Source organism: Indicator indicator, chromosome 7 (assembly GCF_027791375.1).
Source record: "Indicator indicator isolate 239-I01 chromosome 7, UM_Iind_1.1, whole genome shotgun sequence".
NCBI lineage: Eukaryota > Metazoa > Chordata > Aves > Piciformes > Indicatoridae > Indicator > Indicator indicator.
Genome location: NC_072016.1, coordinates 14,015,810 through 14,034,638, shown reverse-complemented (window position 1 = coordinate 14,034,638; position 18,829 = coordinate 14,015,810). Strand labels below are relative to the sequence as shown.

The following is an 18,829-nucleotide window of genomic DNA, read 5'->3' as shown; positions in this document are numbered from 1 at the left end:
ATTAGAAATCTTCCAAGAAACTTGACATTTCCTGAAATACTTCTCCTGTTGAAATTCTGGGCTTTCTTCAGCAAGCCAACTGATAGGAAGTTGTGTCTTTTCCTTCACTGAAATGTCTTAGAGTGCCTTTTTCAGTTAGTCATTTTAAGAATTGGATATCATGATGGAGTATCTGTCACACCTCTAGAAGAGTTGTCCTAATTAGTTACAATGTTTTACTTCTGTCATGTACATCCAGTTTAAATTTATCAAGAGTCAACTTCCTGGATTTTTTTTTTTATGTTCCTATCTACTGGTTTCGGACCCCATACTAGGTATGTTCTTGTGCAGACATTGATAGGCTGTTGGTAACACTCTGAATTTATAATCTTGTATTGACTTTCTGTCCTCTGTCTCTAGAATGCATATTTTCTTGTAGGTTTTTCTTGCAACTCTTTGGAAGCTTTTCTTATGTTAATGAGTTGGGGCTTTAGGTTGGTTTGTTTGGCGTTTGTGGGGTTTTTTGGGGTTGCATTTGTTTTGGTGTGGTTGGTTTAGTTTGGGTTATTTGTATTGTTTTGTTTAGTATTTGTTACAACAACAACATTCTCAGTGCTGTGTCTTTAATCTGCTCAGACTGCCAATTACATTCTTGGGTTGTAAACTCTTTCGTGCAGAGAATGGATGTATTCTGGGAGTTACTAGCTTTTGAAGTCCATTTTTTGCAGAGATTTTTCTGTAGAGTTTTCTGCTGGTATTTTGTGGTTTTCTTTATTTTTGCCTTAAGGGCAACAACTAAAATTGTGTGGATTCCCTAGTCATACAGTGGAAATAAAGCCTGTGCTAACAGTTGGTATAAACTGGTACAAATACTAATAATGATAAAAAACAATTGACATAGAGTATATTGATAACATACATTATCTGATGTTTTAAACCATTAGTAGCATGGTAGCCTTCTCAGAAATAATTTCCTGAGTAAGTCCTTTCAGTTGTTTTCATTTCAGGCATTATAAAATTTTATTAGACCTTTTTAGACCTGCAAGTAAACTGCCAGGTGAAACAGGGAGCTGAAAGGTATCAGTAGATGGTAGAAAAACACTATTAATGTAATGAAGGGAGTGTTACACAGGCTTTACCTGTGTAACCAGAACCTGACTTCTCTGCTTGTATATTATTTTAAAGTTTTGACCTTATTTTTCTTTGAGCTCGGTACCCCTTGTCAAGACTTCTGTCTTGATGTTTTCTGTCTTGATAACAATCTTTTCCTATATTGCTGTATTTTTGTTATCCAACTGGTTCAAAATCTGCCATCAGAGGGAACTTTCTATATGCTTTGCTGCAAAGTAGGGGGCAGGAAAGATTGAGCTCTAGTGAAAAGAGAAAGTGTTCAGAACACTATGCAAACCTTTTATGTGGTAGAGGAATTTCTCTCTAATACTACAACTGTAATTTGGAATTGTTAGTTTGCGTTTTTTTTCTTTGTTGGGGGGGTTGTTTGGTTGGTTGGTTTTGGTGAGGATTTTTGTATTGGTGTGAAAGGGTGAACTCCAAGTTTAGGACTATAGAATATCTGATCTGTGCAACACACTCTTCTTCCATCTAGTGGTGCTTACTAGTTCAAAACAGCTGAATGAAAATGATGGATCTGGCTCTCTGATGTTTGGAAATTACGTGTCTGCATGAACACTATGTTGCATCTTGAGCTATGAAAACTGGCTAGATACAAGCTAATATATGAAGAACCTGTTGTGTAATCCATCCCTGCAGCACTGTTATTTGTTGCTTGTTTGGTCTGCCAACAAACAGTTTTAGCTTTGTGTTCTCAATTATGTCATGTTTGCATTTTGATAGGATGTATTGTAAGGGTTGCAGTCACCACTTATGAGAAAGAACTGGCTTGGATGAGTTAAATTTTGTTCTCAGCTTCTCTAAGTAATACACAAATATAAAATACTTAGAATTATGATATTCTACAGTGCCTAATAGTACGTACTGTAACAAAAATGGCAGTGATTATTAGTGTTTGTAAGTACTCTTTGTGTCTCTGTATCTCTCAGAACTGATGTGAAGACAGATTTATTTAAATTACCATTGTCAATTTGAATAGGATCATGGAAAGTGGAGTGCAGAATACTGGAGGCCTTAACGTCATTTAGTAGATATGTGGAGTCATTTAGGTTAGAATAGACTTAAGGTCATCAAGTCCAATGATAAACCTGCCAGTGCCAACTCAGTTTTATTTCACAAGTATCTTAGATTTTAATGTTTCTGTGCATCATTCCAAGATGTCCACTTCTCTGAGGACTAGACAACTAGCAAAAAACTGTTTCCCAAGGGAATTTGTTACTGGAAGTGTCCTCCTGGGAGAAGTCAACTACTGTTCTTCTCTTCAAGTGTTGGAATCCTTTTCCAGAACTTAGCAGAATTATTTCAGGTAGAAATAAACCATTATTATTTCCTTTTATTTCATATGATATAATTTCAGTCAAAAGAATTTAAATGTGATCTCATATACAGTATTAAAGTGATTTTGTGTAATACAGACCTGGGTGTAAAAATACTTAATAGTGGTGCATTTTGTCAGACTATAGTACGATTTTTACTTGGATAACCTTGAATTAAGACATTTATTTCCTGCAGAAGTGTGCAATGGACAGAATAAAGAGGGTGCAATTTTTAACCATCATTGCAACAATCAAACCTCAACTATCATCCACTGAAAATAGTCCAAAATAATTTAAACTGAATATCTGTTTAGTAGGTATTCATTAAGAATTGCAAAATAGGTTGGATTAATGCCTTGGAGCAGAAATTACTGTTTACCTACATGATTTTCCTCTGTAGTCAGGCTTTGAGGCTTTGAAGTTACAATTCCGAATAATTTGTATGTTCTGCTTTGTAGGACACTATAAAAAAACAGATCTTCAAAGAGCATGTATTTATTTAAAAATTGTAAGGTATGATTTCCAAACAGAAGAAATAACTTGTGGTTTTAATAATGAAGGAAAAAGTTGTAGGAATAAACTGTATTAAAGATGCTGAATATGCTGCAAAAGCTATTGAATGTTTCTTCTAACCTGAGTTTGTTTTTTCAGTATCCAGTAAAAAACTCAGAACTTGGGAAATTACTCTTTGACTCGCAGATTAACACTGTAATTGATAAATTGCTGGTAATAGTTATGGAAGCTAACTCAGTAGAGTGTAACTTTAATAACAATTGCTATAAATGCTTTAAAATAATGCAGATTGTTGTTCATTCACTTCTATATATAACATGTATACTCTATTTACATGTATTTTATTTTTTGTAGTTCCTTTTTTCTTGTATCTTTAATACCTTATGGATCAAATACACTGGATGAAACTAATCTTATTTGGAGGACATGTGAAGTAAAACCAGCAAAATAAGCAATACATGAAAGACTGTTTTAAGTTAATTTAAATTATTGCAGAATAATTGTTTTACAGAGAGGAAAAAAGTGAAATCTTTAATTGCTAGCTAAATAACAACTGATTTGATATGATAGTCAAACCTGTGTATGGAAATGACCATAGAACAATAGCATTCCAACAGAGTTTTCAAAGTGTACTATGTAAAGCCTGGCAAGTCTTTCCTCAGAAAGCTCTAGAGGAAATGTATGGGGCAGAGGAAGAAAGGGGTTATCTTAAAAATACAGTGTTTGGTTTTTTGTGTGTGTTTTTTTTTTTTTTATCTAGGAAACAAATGGTATTAGGGAGAGGGGACACAATTTCTGGTAAACAGTTAATTCCTTATGCTTTTGTGTATAGTATTGCATTAGTTTGGCTGTGGAAATATGAACAACGTGCAAAATACTCTTGTCTAAATATTTTCTCTATTTTGGGGAAAAATATCATGAGTGCTTTTGGGAATGTCTGTTTTAGAAGCAAGTTTGCACGTTTTTACTTCCGTGCCAAAGAAGGCACATGGCATATGAAGTAGTTAGGAGAATGAAATATACATCTCTTACACCACAAAAGTTGTTGAAAAGTTACTGCTTTACTATATCAAGTCTAGGAAAATCCTCTGGTTTGTGCATTTAGTCAGATCCACTAAGGGGTAGGTACAAGAAATCCTGTCATAGACACTGAAGTAACTAAGGTGCATTAAGAGGTATTTCTTCTTACCTCCATTAGTATTTGGCTTAAATCCTGAATGATTTCATTAGCTACGTAAATGCTTAATCTCTTGAAAATCCTGCCAAGCTCTTGCCTTCGTTGAAAGCTGTGATAATTTGTCCTAGTTAATTTTGTGTTTAAACACATTGGCTTTCATTTCCACTAAATGTTGTTTTTCCTTTTTTAAGTAATGGAGAGATGAGTAAGAGCACCAATTTTGCTACATCTGCCCTATTATTTTGCACCCCTCTGCTATTAGCTCTTACTGAATTCTTTAAGCAATACCATTTTTTCAGTTTGTCAGTGCAGTCACTACAATTGTATGGGAGGTAAAAGTAAATACATATGTAAGTTGATGCTGTTAATCCTGTTTTTCTTCAACAGCAGGTTGTTGTGTTTTGGTTTTTTTCCCTCAACAGTAGTATTTGAGACAGCTGTAATTTGTGCTGTAATTATTTGACACACAGAAAAGATATTTTGATCTATTCAGAGTTGTCCTGCACCTTTCAAGTGAAAGAGAGGAATTTGTTAAAGGTTGCAGAAGAATGTGCTGCTTTATATGTAAGAAAACTAAAGAGCCTTTCTACTTTCTTTTAAACTGGAAGCATACATCATTGCTGATATTTATTTTGTGTTGATATAGGGGGGAATATGGCATTTGTACTCTCTGGAAACTCTGGAAAATTATTTTGGATTCTCTTAATGGGGCTGTATTGCAAATGGCCACGTTGCAAGCAGTTTTGCATTTTTATCTCCTCCAGAATGTTGACTACTTTTTCAGTAGGAAAGTGTAAGAATGTGGAGGTAGATCAGCAGGGAGACAGAATGGTTTTCTGTTAAATATAAACCAATGCATGTACTAACATAAGTATAATCAGGAATATATAATCAGGGGATGGCTTATGGAAATGAACTGAACAAGCAGCATTCTTGAAGGGAAAGTCATGATGGAAGTGCTCCCAAGCTACTTTTGTGTTTTCACAATCTAGTTGATTGAGGAAGCAGAAAAATTCTTGATGTATCTTAGCTGTTGTGGTCTCTACTAGATGTAGTGCTACATAGTTGCTACCTTTTTACTAACTAGTAATCCTAAGTACTGGGAGACTTTCCAAAAAAATTGTCAAAACACACAACCATCTCTTTGTTGAAGGAGGATTCCTTTAGAGAACATAATCTGAACCCGGGTATTGAAGCTTTGATAAGGACTTTGCTACCAGTAGAGAGCCTGTTTCCTGGTAGCATCTTATCCTGTTTTCACATCTGTCATTCAAGAGTCTTTTGGATGTACGGCTAAACACCCACGCCTTCATCTGTCAGTGAAGATAGTCTTCTAGGCATTCATAATCTCTGCTGGAAGAGTATGGAATATCCAAGTCCTTGGAGATTGTCCTTATTGCGCCACAGTGAACAAGCACCAAGATAAGATATGAGCACTGAGATATGATGCAAGGCCAGAAGCATAGAAGTGCTCTCCAAAATACAGGCAGTGTCCCTGGAAACAGACTCCATGGTATATCTGAATGATTTCTCAGTCTCTGGAGATCTGCAGTAGTGCCATCTATAGTGCCATTTATCCTCCTGCAGAATCTATGCAGCTAACATGCTGCAACGCTTAGTAATAATGTTACAGTTGTGTTTTTAAAATAAAACAACTGGAGAACTCTTCTCTACTAACATAGCTGATAGGTGGTTGGAATGCAAATGTGTGGCTAGCTTACCTCTTGAGGAAAGGCTAAAGCAGAGCATCCCTTGGCAAAATTTTTTGCGATGGTTCACAATCTGCCTTCCTCTTCTGGTGTGGAGTCCCATTAATAATTCTGAAAAGGAGGCAGTCTTAAAAGTACCCAGTCAGATGGGCTCTCATATTGGAACATCCATAGTGTCACTGTGACAGAGTGCCAATACACATACAGTAGTTTTCAGTTGTCTAAATGTTCTGAAGATTTCTAAATAACACTTTACATATCTAGCTTTGTTTTCTTAAATAAGCTAAAGATACCCATATACCCAAAGATGCATAGAAAAAGGTGAGGAGAAAATCTTGACAAGTAAGAGCTTGGTTGCCAGATAAATTGAATCCATAAAAGTTAATTGTAAAGTGCTTCATTTAAACTACAACCACTGCACATAGAGCATCTTTTATATATTAAAAGGTTTTAACTAGAGTATGATTCTTGATACAGATATGTAACACTGGGGATTTTTACCCTTAAATAATCCAAGTTGCAGTTACAGGTGTACTTTTCCCCCCAGCTAGCAGATAACATATCCAGATTCCATACATATATTTGCAGTTAGTAATTGAAGCTGTGTATCGAACTGGCACTCAGTTTTCATAAATTTGCAGTTAAGAGTTTTCTGCTGATGTGTATTTTCATCCCTATCCAAATAATATTTTTCTGTGTATGATTAGTCTGATCAATCATAAGAAAGTATCCTTTAGTTAAATGATCATGTTTAAAACCACAGTTACTGTTGTTTACCTCTCATGGATAAAATTAACAGTCTGGAATATTTCAGTTGGAAAGGACTTGTAACACTCATCTAGGTATGCAATAGAAATTAGGAAATGAAGTTTTTTGAGTGCAAAATTTAGCAAGACCATAATGCCTTTTAACTACCACAAGGAAAGAACTAGTGTCTTTGGTTGTTATAGGAAGATTGTAACTATATGTTATCTGTGGAATCTGGCATTCTAGTGGATGTTAATCTCAATTAATGACTGATTAGTATGAAAAAAAATCCTACAGAACATACAAGCTTAGTGTGGTCTTTCAAATGATTCACAGAACATGGGAAAGTGCTTTCTTTTAACAGAGCTTTAATGGCTGGTTCTATGGATATGTTCTTTCATCTTGCCATTTCAGGAGAGTGAATTCAAAGAAAAACAAATACCATTTCTGAACAGGTTTAGAATGCATATTCCAGTGATAACAATTTACCTGAGTTGCACTGGTGAATATGAACATTATATATTGAATTTCAGCTTTGCAGTTTTAGCATCTGTGAATCTTTAAGTCACCCTTCTCTGGGTGGACTGGCAGCAGGTGTCTTGGGTTGCTCTGAGAATTTTAAAAACCTGAAGCTATTTTTTTATATAGTTAGTCTTTAATTACTCACTTGGAACTTCTTGGTTGTGTTGTTGGGGTTTTTTGGTGGTGTGGTGTGGGGTTTTTATGTTTAGAAGCAAATGCTTTCTTTTTGTCAGAATGTATGTCTTTATTGAAGTTACAGGAAACTTACATTTAATTACAGGGGGAAAGCAATATGTGCAATGTAAACTTCACAAATATATATGCTTGTGCCATAATGTCTAAAATATTGTGAAATGGGGACTGGAAATAGCAGTGTCCATGTTGTTATTGCTCTTTCACTTCATGTTTTAAAAAATTGCTAATGACAACCTTGCAATAAAATAAGACTGACTAGGCACTTGTGTTCAGTCAGATAAGGCCTTATCTACTCACCAGACTTTTGTTCCTGTGAACATTCAGACAGCATAGCTAATAAATTATTAAAGGAGGATGCTGTGTTACCTTCTGACTTATATGTTCTTAACAACAGTACTACAGTTAGCAAAAAGTCTTTATTTTTGGTGGTGTGCCAGTCACTGAAATATTAACTTTAATCTTTTAAGCTAAATTTGCAATGCTACTCATAGTTAATGTAGATAGGGAACCTGGGTCATGGGAAGCAGAGATAAAGCTCTTCTTATGTTGAAACACAAAAAACCTCAGACTTGCAATTTAAAATCTGAAGTTGAGACTTCTACTGAAATACTGAAATGTAGCTGGCAGGCCCTGTAGTTCCTAGAAGTTCATAAAGGTCATGAGTAGTTTCAACACTTTAATTCCAGTAAAAAAAAAAAAATTAAAAAATTGAGATTGCAAGGAGACAGTCTAGACAGACTTGACTTTTGCTGCACTAAGGGCAACAATAAAACTTTCCTGCTCCAAGTATCCATGTAATATGCATTCCATAGTCATACTGGAACATTACCCTTGTTCCTTAGTGGGACAGAGTGGATCTTGCTCTTCCTGTGTCTGGGCTCTCTAGAAGGGTTTTCAGGAATTCCTAGATTGGATGGATTCAAGCTAACAGATCTTATTTAATTTTCCAGCTTTACAGGAATCCAGTTCCATGCAGCCTACTTAATTTTGGAGCTCTAGCCATCACCATATAGTACTGTTAACAATGTGAAACATGCACGTTATTAGGCAAAACTAGAATTGCTTTTATTAAGGAGCAGTTATTAGAAATTGTAAGCATCCAAAAAATATTTCTGCTAGGCTGCATCACACGATTTTATGCTGTCTTTGGCATGACTGAGCATTCACAGCTATTTTAAGTAACCTGAGCTCCTCCAGTTCTTGACAAAAAGCTGATTTTAGTATTAGAGGTATGAAACTGCCAATTTTTTTTTTTTAATGAGAAAGTTAATTTAACACCCTCGTCTTGAACTACTGTAGTTTCGTTCTGGATTTCTTTGTTACAGCTGTACTCTATACCCATTCAAGTGTACAATGTTTAGCATACACTGTGTGTTCAGTTAGTTTTCAAGCCCCTTCCTGCATGCTTTGCTTCCTGGTTTTTTTTTTTTTTTTTCTTTTCTTTGTTCTGGCTGTTTTGTGGCTTTAAGTTGTTGTTTTCTTTTTTTTTAGTTGGGAAGTCAGAATGTTCCTGAACCTTATTATAGTGCTACAGAAAGGGTGGGGGAAAAAAAGAAAAGTCCTTCTATCTTCAGACCATACACAGGGCTGATTCAAGACAGATCAGAATCAGGTTACATGTTACAGGTTTTTTTGTTTTGTTTTTACAAACCACACACAAAAGCATAATACACACTGGAGCCTTCTTACTCAAAACTAATTTTATTTTTAAAAATAAGTTGAATGCATAGCACTCACAAAGATTCCATAGTTTTGGACATTCTGCCTGTAGGAGCACCATTTGTATTTATGCTATAAAAAACACATTTTGGTTCTAATAGTAAGAACAGTGTATTTTAATGTACACTGGTAAAGCCCTTTTAAATATTGAAACTGTTCAGTGTACATTTTCTCTATAGTCATTATGCAGCTGTAGTGTCAGAAAAAAATCAAGACTAAGTAATAAATAAAAACCAAACAGCATGTAGTGGATCTTTTTACAGTTGACCTAGTATCTTAAACAAAATTACCTTATTAAATGTAAATTTGCAGTATTAACTAGCTGAGTAAGACCCCTGCCCATTATAATTCCAGTGTTAAGTATTAATTAAAGTTTTATATATCAAATGCCTATGGGATAAATTTACTAATACCCCAAAAAAATAAGAGCCTATACTGCTGTGTCAGAAATAAAGATGACAAGACTTAAAGGTTTTACAAACTGCTACAGGCATCTGCTATTACTTCAAGTCATGGTCTGTTTCAAGACTGTACATTCATAGAATCAGAGGTAGTCAAGAGGACTGAGGGCTTGGATAGAGAATTGCATCAAAATGAAACCAGCAGAAAGATGTCTGTGTTCCTCTTTAACAGGGAACAATGCTGAATAAGAAAAGCATGGCATCTTATGAGATAGAAAGCCTCTAGTTAACACTACTCAGACATGGGGAAATATTCATTAAGAGATGGAGAGGAAAAAAACCCCACAAAACTAAACAACAGAAAAACACAATCCACCTTGCACTTAAGAATTGACCATACTATGCCTATTTCAAAATTGACTCTCTAGCATAAAGCAGAGAGGGTTATCTCTTTCATTGACTTTCTCTCTCTCTCACATGCATATACATGCTACAAAAGCCCACAACAAAAATTGGGATTTATGGAAAACAAAACAAAAACAGAAGCACCACAATCAAAACCTAAGAGAAACAGGATTTCTTCTCCTCAACAATAAACAGGGTTGGTTTTTTCTTTTTTTTGCATCTTATCTTTCAACCCCAGAAAGAATGAACACAGGTGTCCTCCATTCTGAACATTATGGTAAGGCCTCCCTCCTGTGACAAAGCCTTCATCATCTTAATTGCCCCTATTTTAAGAATAGTCTCTGTAGATTTCCCAGTACTTCAGTGTCATGAGATGGTACCCAGTTTTAAATGCTGTGAGTAAAGAAGGTGGTGGTAAAAGAATAAGAAAAACCTTAAGCCCACTTACTATAAGGTTATTTTAAAGTAGTAAGAATGCTGTCATCCATACCTCTCTTCCTCCCATATTCTACCTCAGGAAAAAGTCTAGTATCATTGTGTATGTAAAAAAAAAAAAAAGTATTCCCTCCATTAGTATCTCTACCACCAATTTTCATCCAAGAGTTGGATGAATGAAGCTTTCTACTGTCAAGAATTCCCACTCCACAGGAAATAGTGTAATTATCTATAAACTTATGTAATTAGCACCTTGTGACAAAGTGGTTCACTCTGCACTATATCTTAATCCACCCGTTTAGAAGAGTAAATCTCTGCCTGTTACTTCTAGAACTCTCAAATACTAGAAGAACAAGTTGCCTCCCTATTACCTGAGATTTCCCTCTGCTTTAAACCTGAGAGAACTGGATTTCTGTAAGCATTTTTTTTGTACAAGTGATGCTGTCAGTATGACTGGAGGATGCTTTCTGTTGGTTAGTAATAATGTGTGTGTATACACAGAGGAATCACAGCCACTGTAGTAGTTCTGGTACAGTACAAGTTCAGCTGAAGCTTGCTCTTCTTTTCAATTACTCAGTACCACACTGCTGGGCAGTAGTTTGCATCTACATTCTGTGAACACGAACCTATCCCTTTGGTACTCTCAATGTAGACGCTCTGAAGAAAAGCCTCTTGCTATAGTTTTCTCTTCCCTCTCCTATCTTCCTCCCTCAAGTTATACCCAGTTAAGTGTACAAACCAGCAGCATAGAGTAATGAGTAGAAAATTCCCTGAGTTAGTATGAAAGAGTTACTTTAAACATAAAAAGGATAGGGAAAATACAAGAAAAAACACAGCATATATCCTTTGAGGTACAAAACTTAAAAATTAGCCAAAATACCAGTTAACTCAAAAGCCCTAGCCTAAAGCCAACACCCAACACAAGTGCTGAAAAAGGGGCAAGAATATGGAGGTTAGCCAGATGAGATTTGTTTTTCCCTGTGGTCCCCATGTATCTGGAGAATTCTAGTATTCAATGGATTTTAAGTTTCAGTTAAAGTCAGTGTTAATACTGTATGGCAGTGTTACATAAATGTCTTCAAAATAATACTGCATATCTCCTTCATTAAAGGTTAAGTCTGTGGTTACAGTTATTTTGCTTTTGACTAGTATTTCAAAAGATGTGTTTCAGAAGCACAGAGTATCCTCAGTGCCAGAGCAAAAACTTACCACCCCCAAGTATACATGCTCTTTTTAGAGGGTCTTCTGTGTGCTTATTTCTGCAGCCTGTATCTGAGCTGTGGTACTGGTTTCCAATCCAGTTGCTTTTTTTCTAGAAATACTTTTTTTTTTTATTCGATTTGTCCTCAAACTTATTCGAGGTTTAACAAATAATAGTAATAAAAAAACCCAACAACAACAACAAAACAATTCCCCTCAAGACAACTTCCCACCCCAAACAAAAAAAAAAAAAAAGCACAAAAGCATATCACCTCTCAAAGCATGGTGTCATACAGGAATATCGTCCGTTCACTTGGTAACTCCGGTTGTAGGAGACACTTACACATGGCTTCACTTCTAGTGGAACAGCTAGTGACATTGCAGTACCAGTCTGTACATGGCCTCGAGCCTGAGCACTAGACTGTAAGGCAGCAGGGCAAGTCTGAAGTGGGTAAGATGTTGTATGATTAGATGATAATATCTGTTGACAGTTTTGCTGCTGTGACGTCTGATGGTGATACTGTAATGAAGACTGATGAGCTTGGAGATACTGTGGTACGTGCTGCTGAGCATTACCCTGCTGGGGAGTTGGAGCTGGGGTCTGAAATACAGTATGTTGGGCAGACTGAGCATGTTGTCCTTTTTGTTTGTTTGCTTCCTTCACATCATTATCATGCGCACTAAAACAAATTGAGGAGACAGAATACATGAATGTAGATATTACAGTAATTTAAACATTTGGGTTAACTTTCAGAAGCGGTGTAAAAAAAACTTACAAAGTTTTCTTTTAAATAAATTTTAGCCTACCTTTTAAAATTATCTAAGGTTTTAAAATTTGTTTCTTTAGGATAGTCTCTTTTCAGCACTTCACTTTGTTGCATAGCAATGCAAGATGCAAATTAAAGTCAGATACAATACAAGTAATAGAGCAGTATGTGAATTACCAGTGCAATAAAAAGTCTGTTAGTGTACTGAAATAGAATCCCAAATTACCAGAACCTGAAATTAAAACTAACTTGCTGTTTCTACCTCATTTCAATTGGGTAACAGATTGTAGGTTTTTTAAAGACATGGTATCAGAGGGTTTTCAAAGAGCTACATTGCAGTAATTAAAGATCATATTCATATTGATATTGGATTCTGTTCTAGGGAGTAGAAATGCCTTTTTTTTTTCTTCCTTCCTCTCACTTTTGTCCTAGCCCATCCAGTCACTTTAGTCAGTTTAGCTCACTTGAACTCCCTTTGATTTACACTGTCTGAAATGTATTTAGACATACTCTTGCTCTTACACTGAGGTTAAGCAGGTGCCAACTACACACTTTAGCCAGGCCTAAAATAATAGTTTTTCAGTAGTGCTTATACAGGACAGATCTTTTGAAGACAGTTGGGGTTCGATCTCTCACCAGTTTTTCCTAAAAGATTGGTAACTTTTTATGGTATGCTGCAAAGATCACCAAAAACCTTTGCCTACCCCCACTGCCAAGTGTTAACAGAGCAATACTGAAACTACTTTTGCAACAGTATTTATCTGCTTTCGGTACACAGAGTAGTGAAGCCAATAGACCATTGGGGTGATAACATCACATTTACAAGGAAGATGTCATTCTTCCATATACAACTGTTCCTGTGCTTCTTCAGAGCACAACTGTGTTTAGATACAGGCAAGAGCAAATTTCTGTGGGAGGAAAGCAGTTATGGCAGGCATAGGTTTTAATCTTAAGGTTTAGAATAAAAGAACTGTTTGTGTAACATCTTCCCAGTAAGGGTCACTTGACATTCATTGGCATTTTTATCTCGCATCTGCTTTATTTCTTCACCATAGTGCAAAAAATGGATACAGTAAAAATAGCTACAACCTCCTGGTCATTTCCTCCCCACAAGCTCGCTGCTCAAACAGGCTGCATGTTTGATTCATAATGTTTGGGGCTTCTAAGGCATAGAGTCTTCCAAGTAAGTAGGAGGACCTATGCCTTTGGTACGCTTCACTATTTTTGCTCTCCTAGCAGACTACAGAGATTAGGGACAAGCTATTTAACAGATTTTTCAAAGCATGCCAGAAGATGTTCAGTGGAAATGAAAGGCTGAGGTTGTTTGTTGAAAGAACAGGAAAGAGTTTAAATCTGATAAGGTTCTCTCTTTTGGAAAGAGCAAGACAATTATTGCCTAACAATATTACCTCATACCTAAGTATTTTTAGAATACAAAACATTGAAATTCAGAAAGATATTTACTTTCAGTGCTAACAGCAATTAAGCATACTGAAAGACGCAGAAACGGGCTTGTAGAAAGCTGCTCTTAACTTACATTAATAGCCGCTCAATACACGGCACTAGGAAATCCCAGGAGTATGCAGTAAGATGATGCAGCCGTGTAGGCCATGTTGGTGAGAGGCGCAAGATAATCCTTGAAGAAGCTACACATGCAGTAGCAACTAAAGAAGGGGCGTAATTTAAAAATGCATGATCTAGAAAGAAGGAATAATAAAAAAAAAATTATTTCAGTTGGACACTGTGTGCAAGGAAAAAAAAATAAGGACGCATTATCTGAAACGTGCAACTCACCTTGCAGTGACACTTCCAGAAAGTAATCAGCATATTTTGCCATATATAACTTAGTCTTCTCTAAGCAAACCATTGGCCAACCATCATGAAGATCAGTTTCATGGACAGCAATAGAAAGATAATAGTCGATGAAATGAGCAGCGGTTGGGAGGCACAAATTCCACTGAAATGTTTCTAGCAACAACAACTCCATATGAAGCAAATTCTGTTTTGTTAGTACCAAATTCATGTTAGTCATACAACCCAAGCTGTTCAGCTGTTCAAGTTTGGGAACGCTGTCTTCCTTTTCTTCAAATTTACCTTCAGGTAAACAGAAAGAGGAGGGAAAAAAGGTTCAGAACAAGTGAACTATAAACCAGATTACATCTAATGTCTGTATTGGTCATATTTTAATTCTGTTATGTCAAAGAAGCTTGCGACTTTCCTGCAGAAGCAAAGCTCAAATGGAAGATGTCATCAGAGACAAAAAGGGCTAAATTTCAGCACATCATGTCAAATAGTGTAGGATATTGTGCAGTGCCATGTTTCCTGTTGGTTATTCCACCCTGGCACACAGAAGCAGGTTCTCTTGAGCAGAAGTAAGCTGGCACTGCATCCACGAGATTTTGTCACCAAATTACTGAATAATGTGTTCTCATCATCAATGAAATACCACATGATGTGACTTAGCATACATAACACCACAGCATTTGGCTTTAATTGCCCTCCCACCCCCTACACCCTTTTTGTTCTGGCTCTAGCCAACAGGGCTGCTTTCAGTGCCTGCTCTGGTAGGTAGGTTTTTAGATTTGGTAGCTAGTGATCTGCTCCAGCAGTTCAAACGAGGATTTCAGCAATGTGCATCTGAAAACCCACACTGCCATATACACTGTTTCGACTTGAATGCTGCTAGCAGCTTCAGGTTTCCCTTGTAACTTGTCAGGCCTGTATGTTTTTAGCCTTAGGCAACACTGCTTATGTAGAAAACCCATTAATAAGAGAAACCAAGTGTCACATTTCCATACAGTTTCCCATATGGTTGTGCTATTTCAATTTCATTGCAAATTCTTTCCATCTTAACACTCTTCAGTACTACACCATATGCTGTAAATGCACGTTTTTAGAGAGTTTTGCAGGACTGAACACTTGCTTTTCTTTTTTCAACAGTGGAGGTACTTAGACAGGACTTAATCCAACACCAGTCCCACTCTGTTAGCTTTTGTTTCCCATATTCTAGTAATTACAGAAATAAAAGCTTCAGGAATCACATAATTTCTCTTACTACTTCTATAACCTTATCAAATATATCACAGTGTGATGTGTCCAACTTATTGCACCACTGATTAAACTATGTGTTTAACCCACACAGGGCAAAAGTTTAAAACAGCGTTCTGGTTTGTGCTTTCTGAACTAATTCATATGCTTTTCTCAGAAGGATGAGTACTCCAGGCTTTTGGAGTTCTACTTACTGCTTGTCATGAAAGATGGCAGAATTGGGGGTGGAGGGTGGGCCTTTTTTTTTTTCCTTAAATTTGTAGTTCTTGTCAGAATATAAATTTTATTTGAAATTCTGGCATTAGTTCAAAGCTAATCTATTTTCCTAAATGGATTACACTAGTTTCTGGGGCAAGATTTTCATACTCAGCACCTTGTCCCTTGCCAAGAGAAGATTGCTGGCTAGTGGTAGCATCCAAAGTTTACCCCTAGAAGAATGTGAAATAACCCTTTTTTGTTTAACTCTTCTGCTGAATAGCTGTATTATTAGGTGAAGACAGGGGCTGCAATGAAAGGAAGCAGCATGCCAAAAATAGCACATTTTAACTCTAGGCACCCTGTGCTAGAAAACCAGAGTGCTGAGGTGTTGGCTATCTCTTCTTTGAAAAATAAAAACAGATTCAGAAAAACATATCAGCAGAAACTGAAACAACAGTTAGCTTCTCTGAATCGTGGTTTAAGAACCAGTATCCTTGCATGCCACCCATATTTCTTTAGGGACAGCTAAAAGGAGTCTACAAATGTTGAAAGATGGAAACACACCACAAGAATCTAGCTGAGGTCAACATAAACAGCACTGTTCACAATGAGCGTAATTAAGTGTCTTCAGAGTACTGTGCACTCACCAATGTATTCTACCAGCATCACATTTGCTATGTGACAATATAGGATTTATGTTAGCCTTATCTTGCCTTAAGAATGCTGCAGTTGATGAAATCTGAAGTATTCTAGAAGCACATAGCACCATCAGCAGGGTGCAGTGTAGTCTATAAATGATTTGATTTCTTCCTTTATCACTGGTATGATTATTTCCCATTTCCAGCACTGGATCTTTTGAGATGTCCTCAGAAAGGCAGTCTTTCTGTTCCTACACTACAGCTCTGAAAGTTCACCTTAGAATAATTTCTAAACATAAACATGAAGTTTTTAATCCGTTTTTTCCCTCCTCAGAGTTTCATCAGATGCCAACAGAAGTCAAAACACGAGTCTGAAGAAAGGCTGTACCAACTGGGCCAAAATGATCTACACTGATCTCCTTGTCTACAACCGCTTTGTTATCTGCTATATCCCACCAGGATGCACCTTCTATTTTGCAATAGAACCTAGACTGGTCTAGTTAAAATTTGGTGCTACATACTTACTTGCTAAAAGTAAACAGGAAAGAGCAACCACATGCAGCTGCTGTATAGATATGTCATAACGATCCATAAAGAGGTCCAACAGATAGACAGCTAGATGTCGTGCAGCAGGACAGAGCCTGAACCGATTGCTCACAATGGCAATCAGGTCTGCAAAGTATCTTCTCAGATGTAACTGGGGAGACTGGCCTTTGTAGGAGGGCAGCTTCAGCTCCTAGATGGACAGCAGCACATAATTTTATTAAAACCATCATTTAGTATGGATTGGTATCAAATTAATATAGCTCATAAAGTTATCACGGACTTTTCAAAGGATTTCTCTCTTTGCTCTGTTCCATCAGTTCAGCATCCCTTTTCACAGAACAAAATTTATTTGTTGTATTACAGAAGACCTAAGAAATAATCTCTTTCTGTAGAGCATTAGTATAATAATTTCAAATTTAACACCTTTCAGTTGGGCAATTGGCTAGAGTGACATAAGCTTTTACCATTCCTGCTGTATTACCTCTACTGCAAAGGCTGCACCTCTCAACAGGGGAACAGCAAGGGTATGAGAGTACCCCTCAGATGCTTCATTGCAAAATCCAATAGCTCTTGCTACAGCTCTGAGCAATCAGACTTTGTACTGAAGTGTTTGCATGTTCCAATGCTGCTAGGTCTCGTGCAGGCACCTCCAGGAGGACAGCACCAACAGCTAGCTGTAGGTAACCTTAGGAAGAGGAATAGGGTGTGCGTGTGTCAACATTTGCTACACGCATATGTTTTAATACTGACTTAATCTATCTGATTGATAGTGCACTGACACTGGTTACAGTGCACTCTCGGGTACTTCAGTTAAGCATACATAAACCTCATGTGGCCTCAGATTTGGAGGGAGGACCCCACAAAACAAAAGCCCTACCAATGCTACAAATGAGAAAAATCTGTGGCATGATTTATTTTGAATGCAAAATTTAGGCTGGTAGAAAGAATATTCCCCAAGCTCCTGCCTAGTAGCTAACATCTCCTCTTGTATACAGCAGAACATCAGTGCTGTCTTCTGTTATCATGAATAAATTTATAAGTTAGATGATGCAGCCTAATTACTCTAAGTAGGATTTTAACTACAGTTAAATTTCCAGAAAGACAGTCTGGTGACATCAAGTAGGAATGAAGTTGCCCAAATTTTCGAAGTTTTAAGGTCAATTCGGAGTTCTGAAACACACTATTAAAGTGAAAAGAAACAGCCCCTAAACAAACCTACAAACCCTCCCCCCATAGCCACTAAGCTTTAGAATTCACCTTTCATAACATTAACTTGGTTTTAGTAATGGTAGCAATTAAATTATCTTGTCCTTCTCCTGTGTTCCCAACCCCTAAAAATTTGCTTTACCAGTCACACCTTCAAGAGAGATAATCCACATCCCCCTTACAATAGCATCACAATGCTTTCCGGAAAGTTCAAAACTTGGACCCACTTTACCCATCCAAATAGAAGAACCAAGTGCACCGTGACCCCTTTGCCTTTTTAAAGCACAGGGTATGGTCGGTCAGATAAACTGTCAAGACTGAGGACAAGCAGTCCGAGCATTAGCTGAGGGAAAAAAACTGTTTTTCGAGGTTTAGAAAAGTAAGTTCCACCAAGACGCCCGCAAGCCAAGCCCGCACAGCGGCGGACCCCTCACACCCGCTCCCCGCCCCACTCCAAGTCGCCGCGACGGCTCCCCTCCGACGGGCCGGCTCGGATTGTTAGAAAGCTCACAAAGGCGCCGGGGCTGCCAACCCTCCGCTTACGCCGCGGCGCAAAACCGGGTGCAGTCGCGGTTCCCCGCCACCTCCCACGCTCCCCACCACCCCCCACAGACCAACCACCGCCGCCGCGCTAAGCTACCTTGTAGCGAAGCGCTTGGTGGATGTCGGCAGCCAGCTGTCCTGTCCACCACTGCGCCTCCAGCTCCATCGGCGGGGCGGCGCAGCAGTCGGGGCCTGGGCAGAGGGGAAGAAGCGGCACTCCACTGAGCGCAGGCGGAACGGGATGGGACGAATAACACCAGCCTCACTCCTTTCTCGCTCGCCTTCAGTTAAAAGCGATCAGCTGCCACCGGCGCCGCGGGGGCCCCCCCAACCCCCCAGCCCAGCTGATCACCATGTGTGGCACAAGTGAGGCTCGTTAAGCCGCCCCTTCCCGCCGCGGGGCACGGCCGGGTGAGGGGGGCGCAGGCAAAACG

General features: G+C 37.8%; 1 protein-coding gene across 2 annotated transcripts; it reads right to left on the bottom strand.

Annotated features, from left to right (window-relative positions):
- Positions 1-11,717: 11,717 nt before the first annotated feature.
- On the bottom strand, positions 11,718-18,561 carry CCNJ (cyclin J). 2 transcript variants are annotated; one of them, XM_054382426.1, is made up of 5 exons: positions 18,493-18,561; positions 16,626-16,836; positions 14,011-14,310; positions 13,754-13,913; positions 11,718-12,129 (listed from the first exon to the last, which is right to left on the bottom strand). In XM_054382426.1, the coding sequence occupies exons 1-5, from the start codon at positions 18,559-18,561 to the stop codon at positions 11,718-11,720; spliced, it is 1,152 nt and encodes a 383-aa protein (XP_054238401.1). The 2 variants fall into 2 exon arrangements, with proteins under 2 accessions (XP_054238401.1, XP_054238402.1); XM_054382427.1 differs by having other exon boundaries at positions 13,754-13,880.
- Between the last annotated feature and the right edge of the window lie 268 nt (positions 18,562-18,829).

Bases quoted from the DNA above. Each gene is read 5' to 3' on its own strand.
- CCNJ (XM_054382426.1), bottom strand. From the start codon at position 18,561: ATGGAGCTGGAGGCGCAGTGGTGGACAGGACAGCTGGCTGCCGACATC. The intron at 16,837-18,492 runs GTAGCTTAGCGC...CTGTCCATCTAG, and splicing joins ACCAAGCGCTTCGCTACAAG to GAGCTGAAGCTGCCCTCCTA. The intron at 13,914-14,010 runs GTGAGTTGCACG...CCTTCTTTCTAG, and splicing joins TCTGGAAGTGTCACTGCAAG to ATCATGCATTTTTAAATTAC.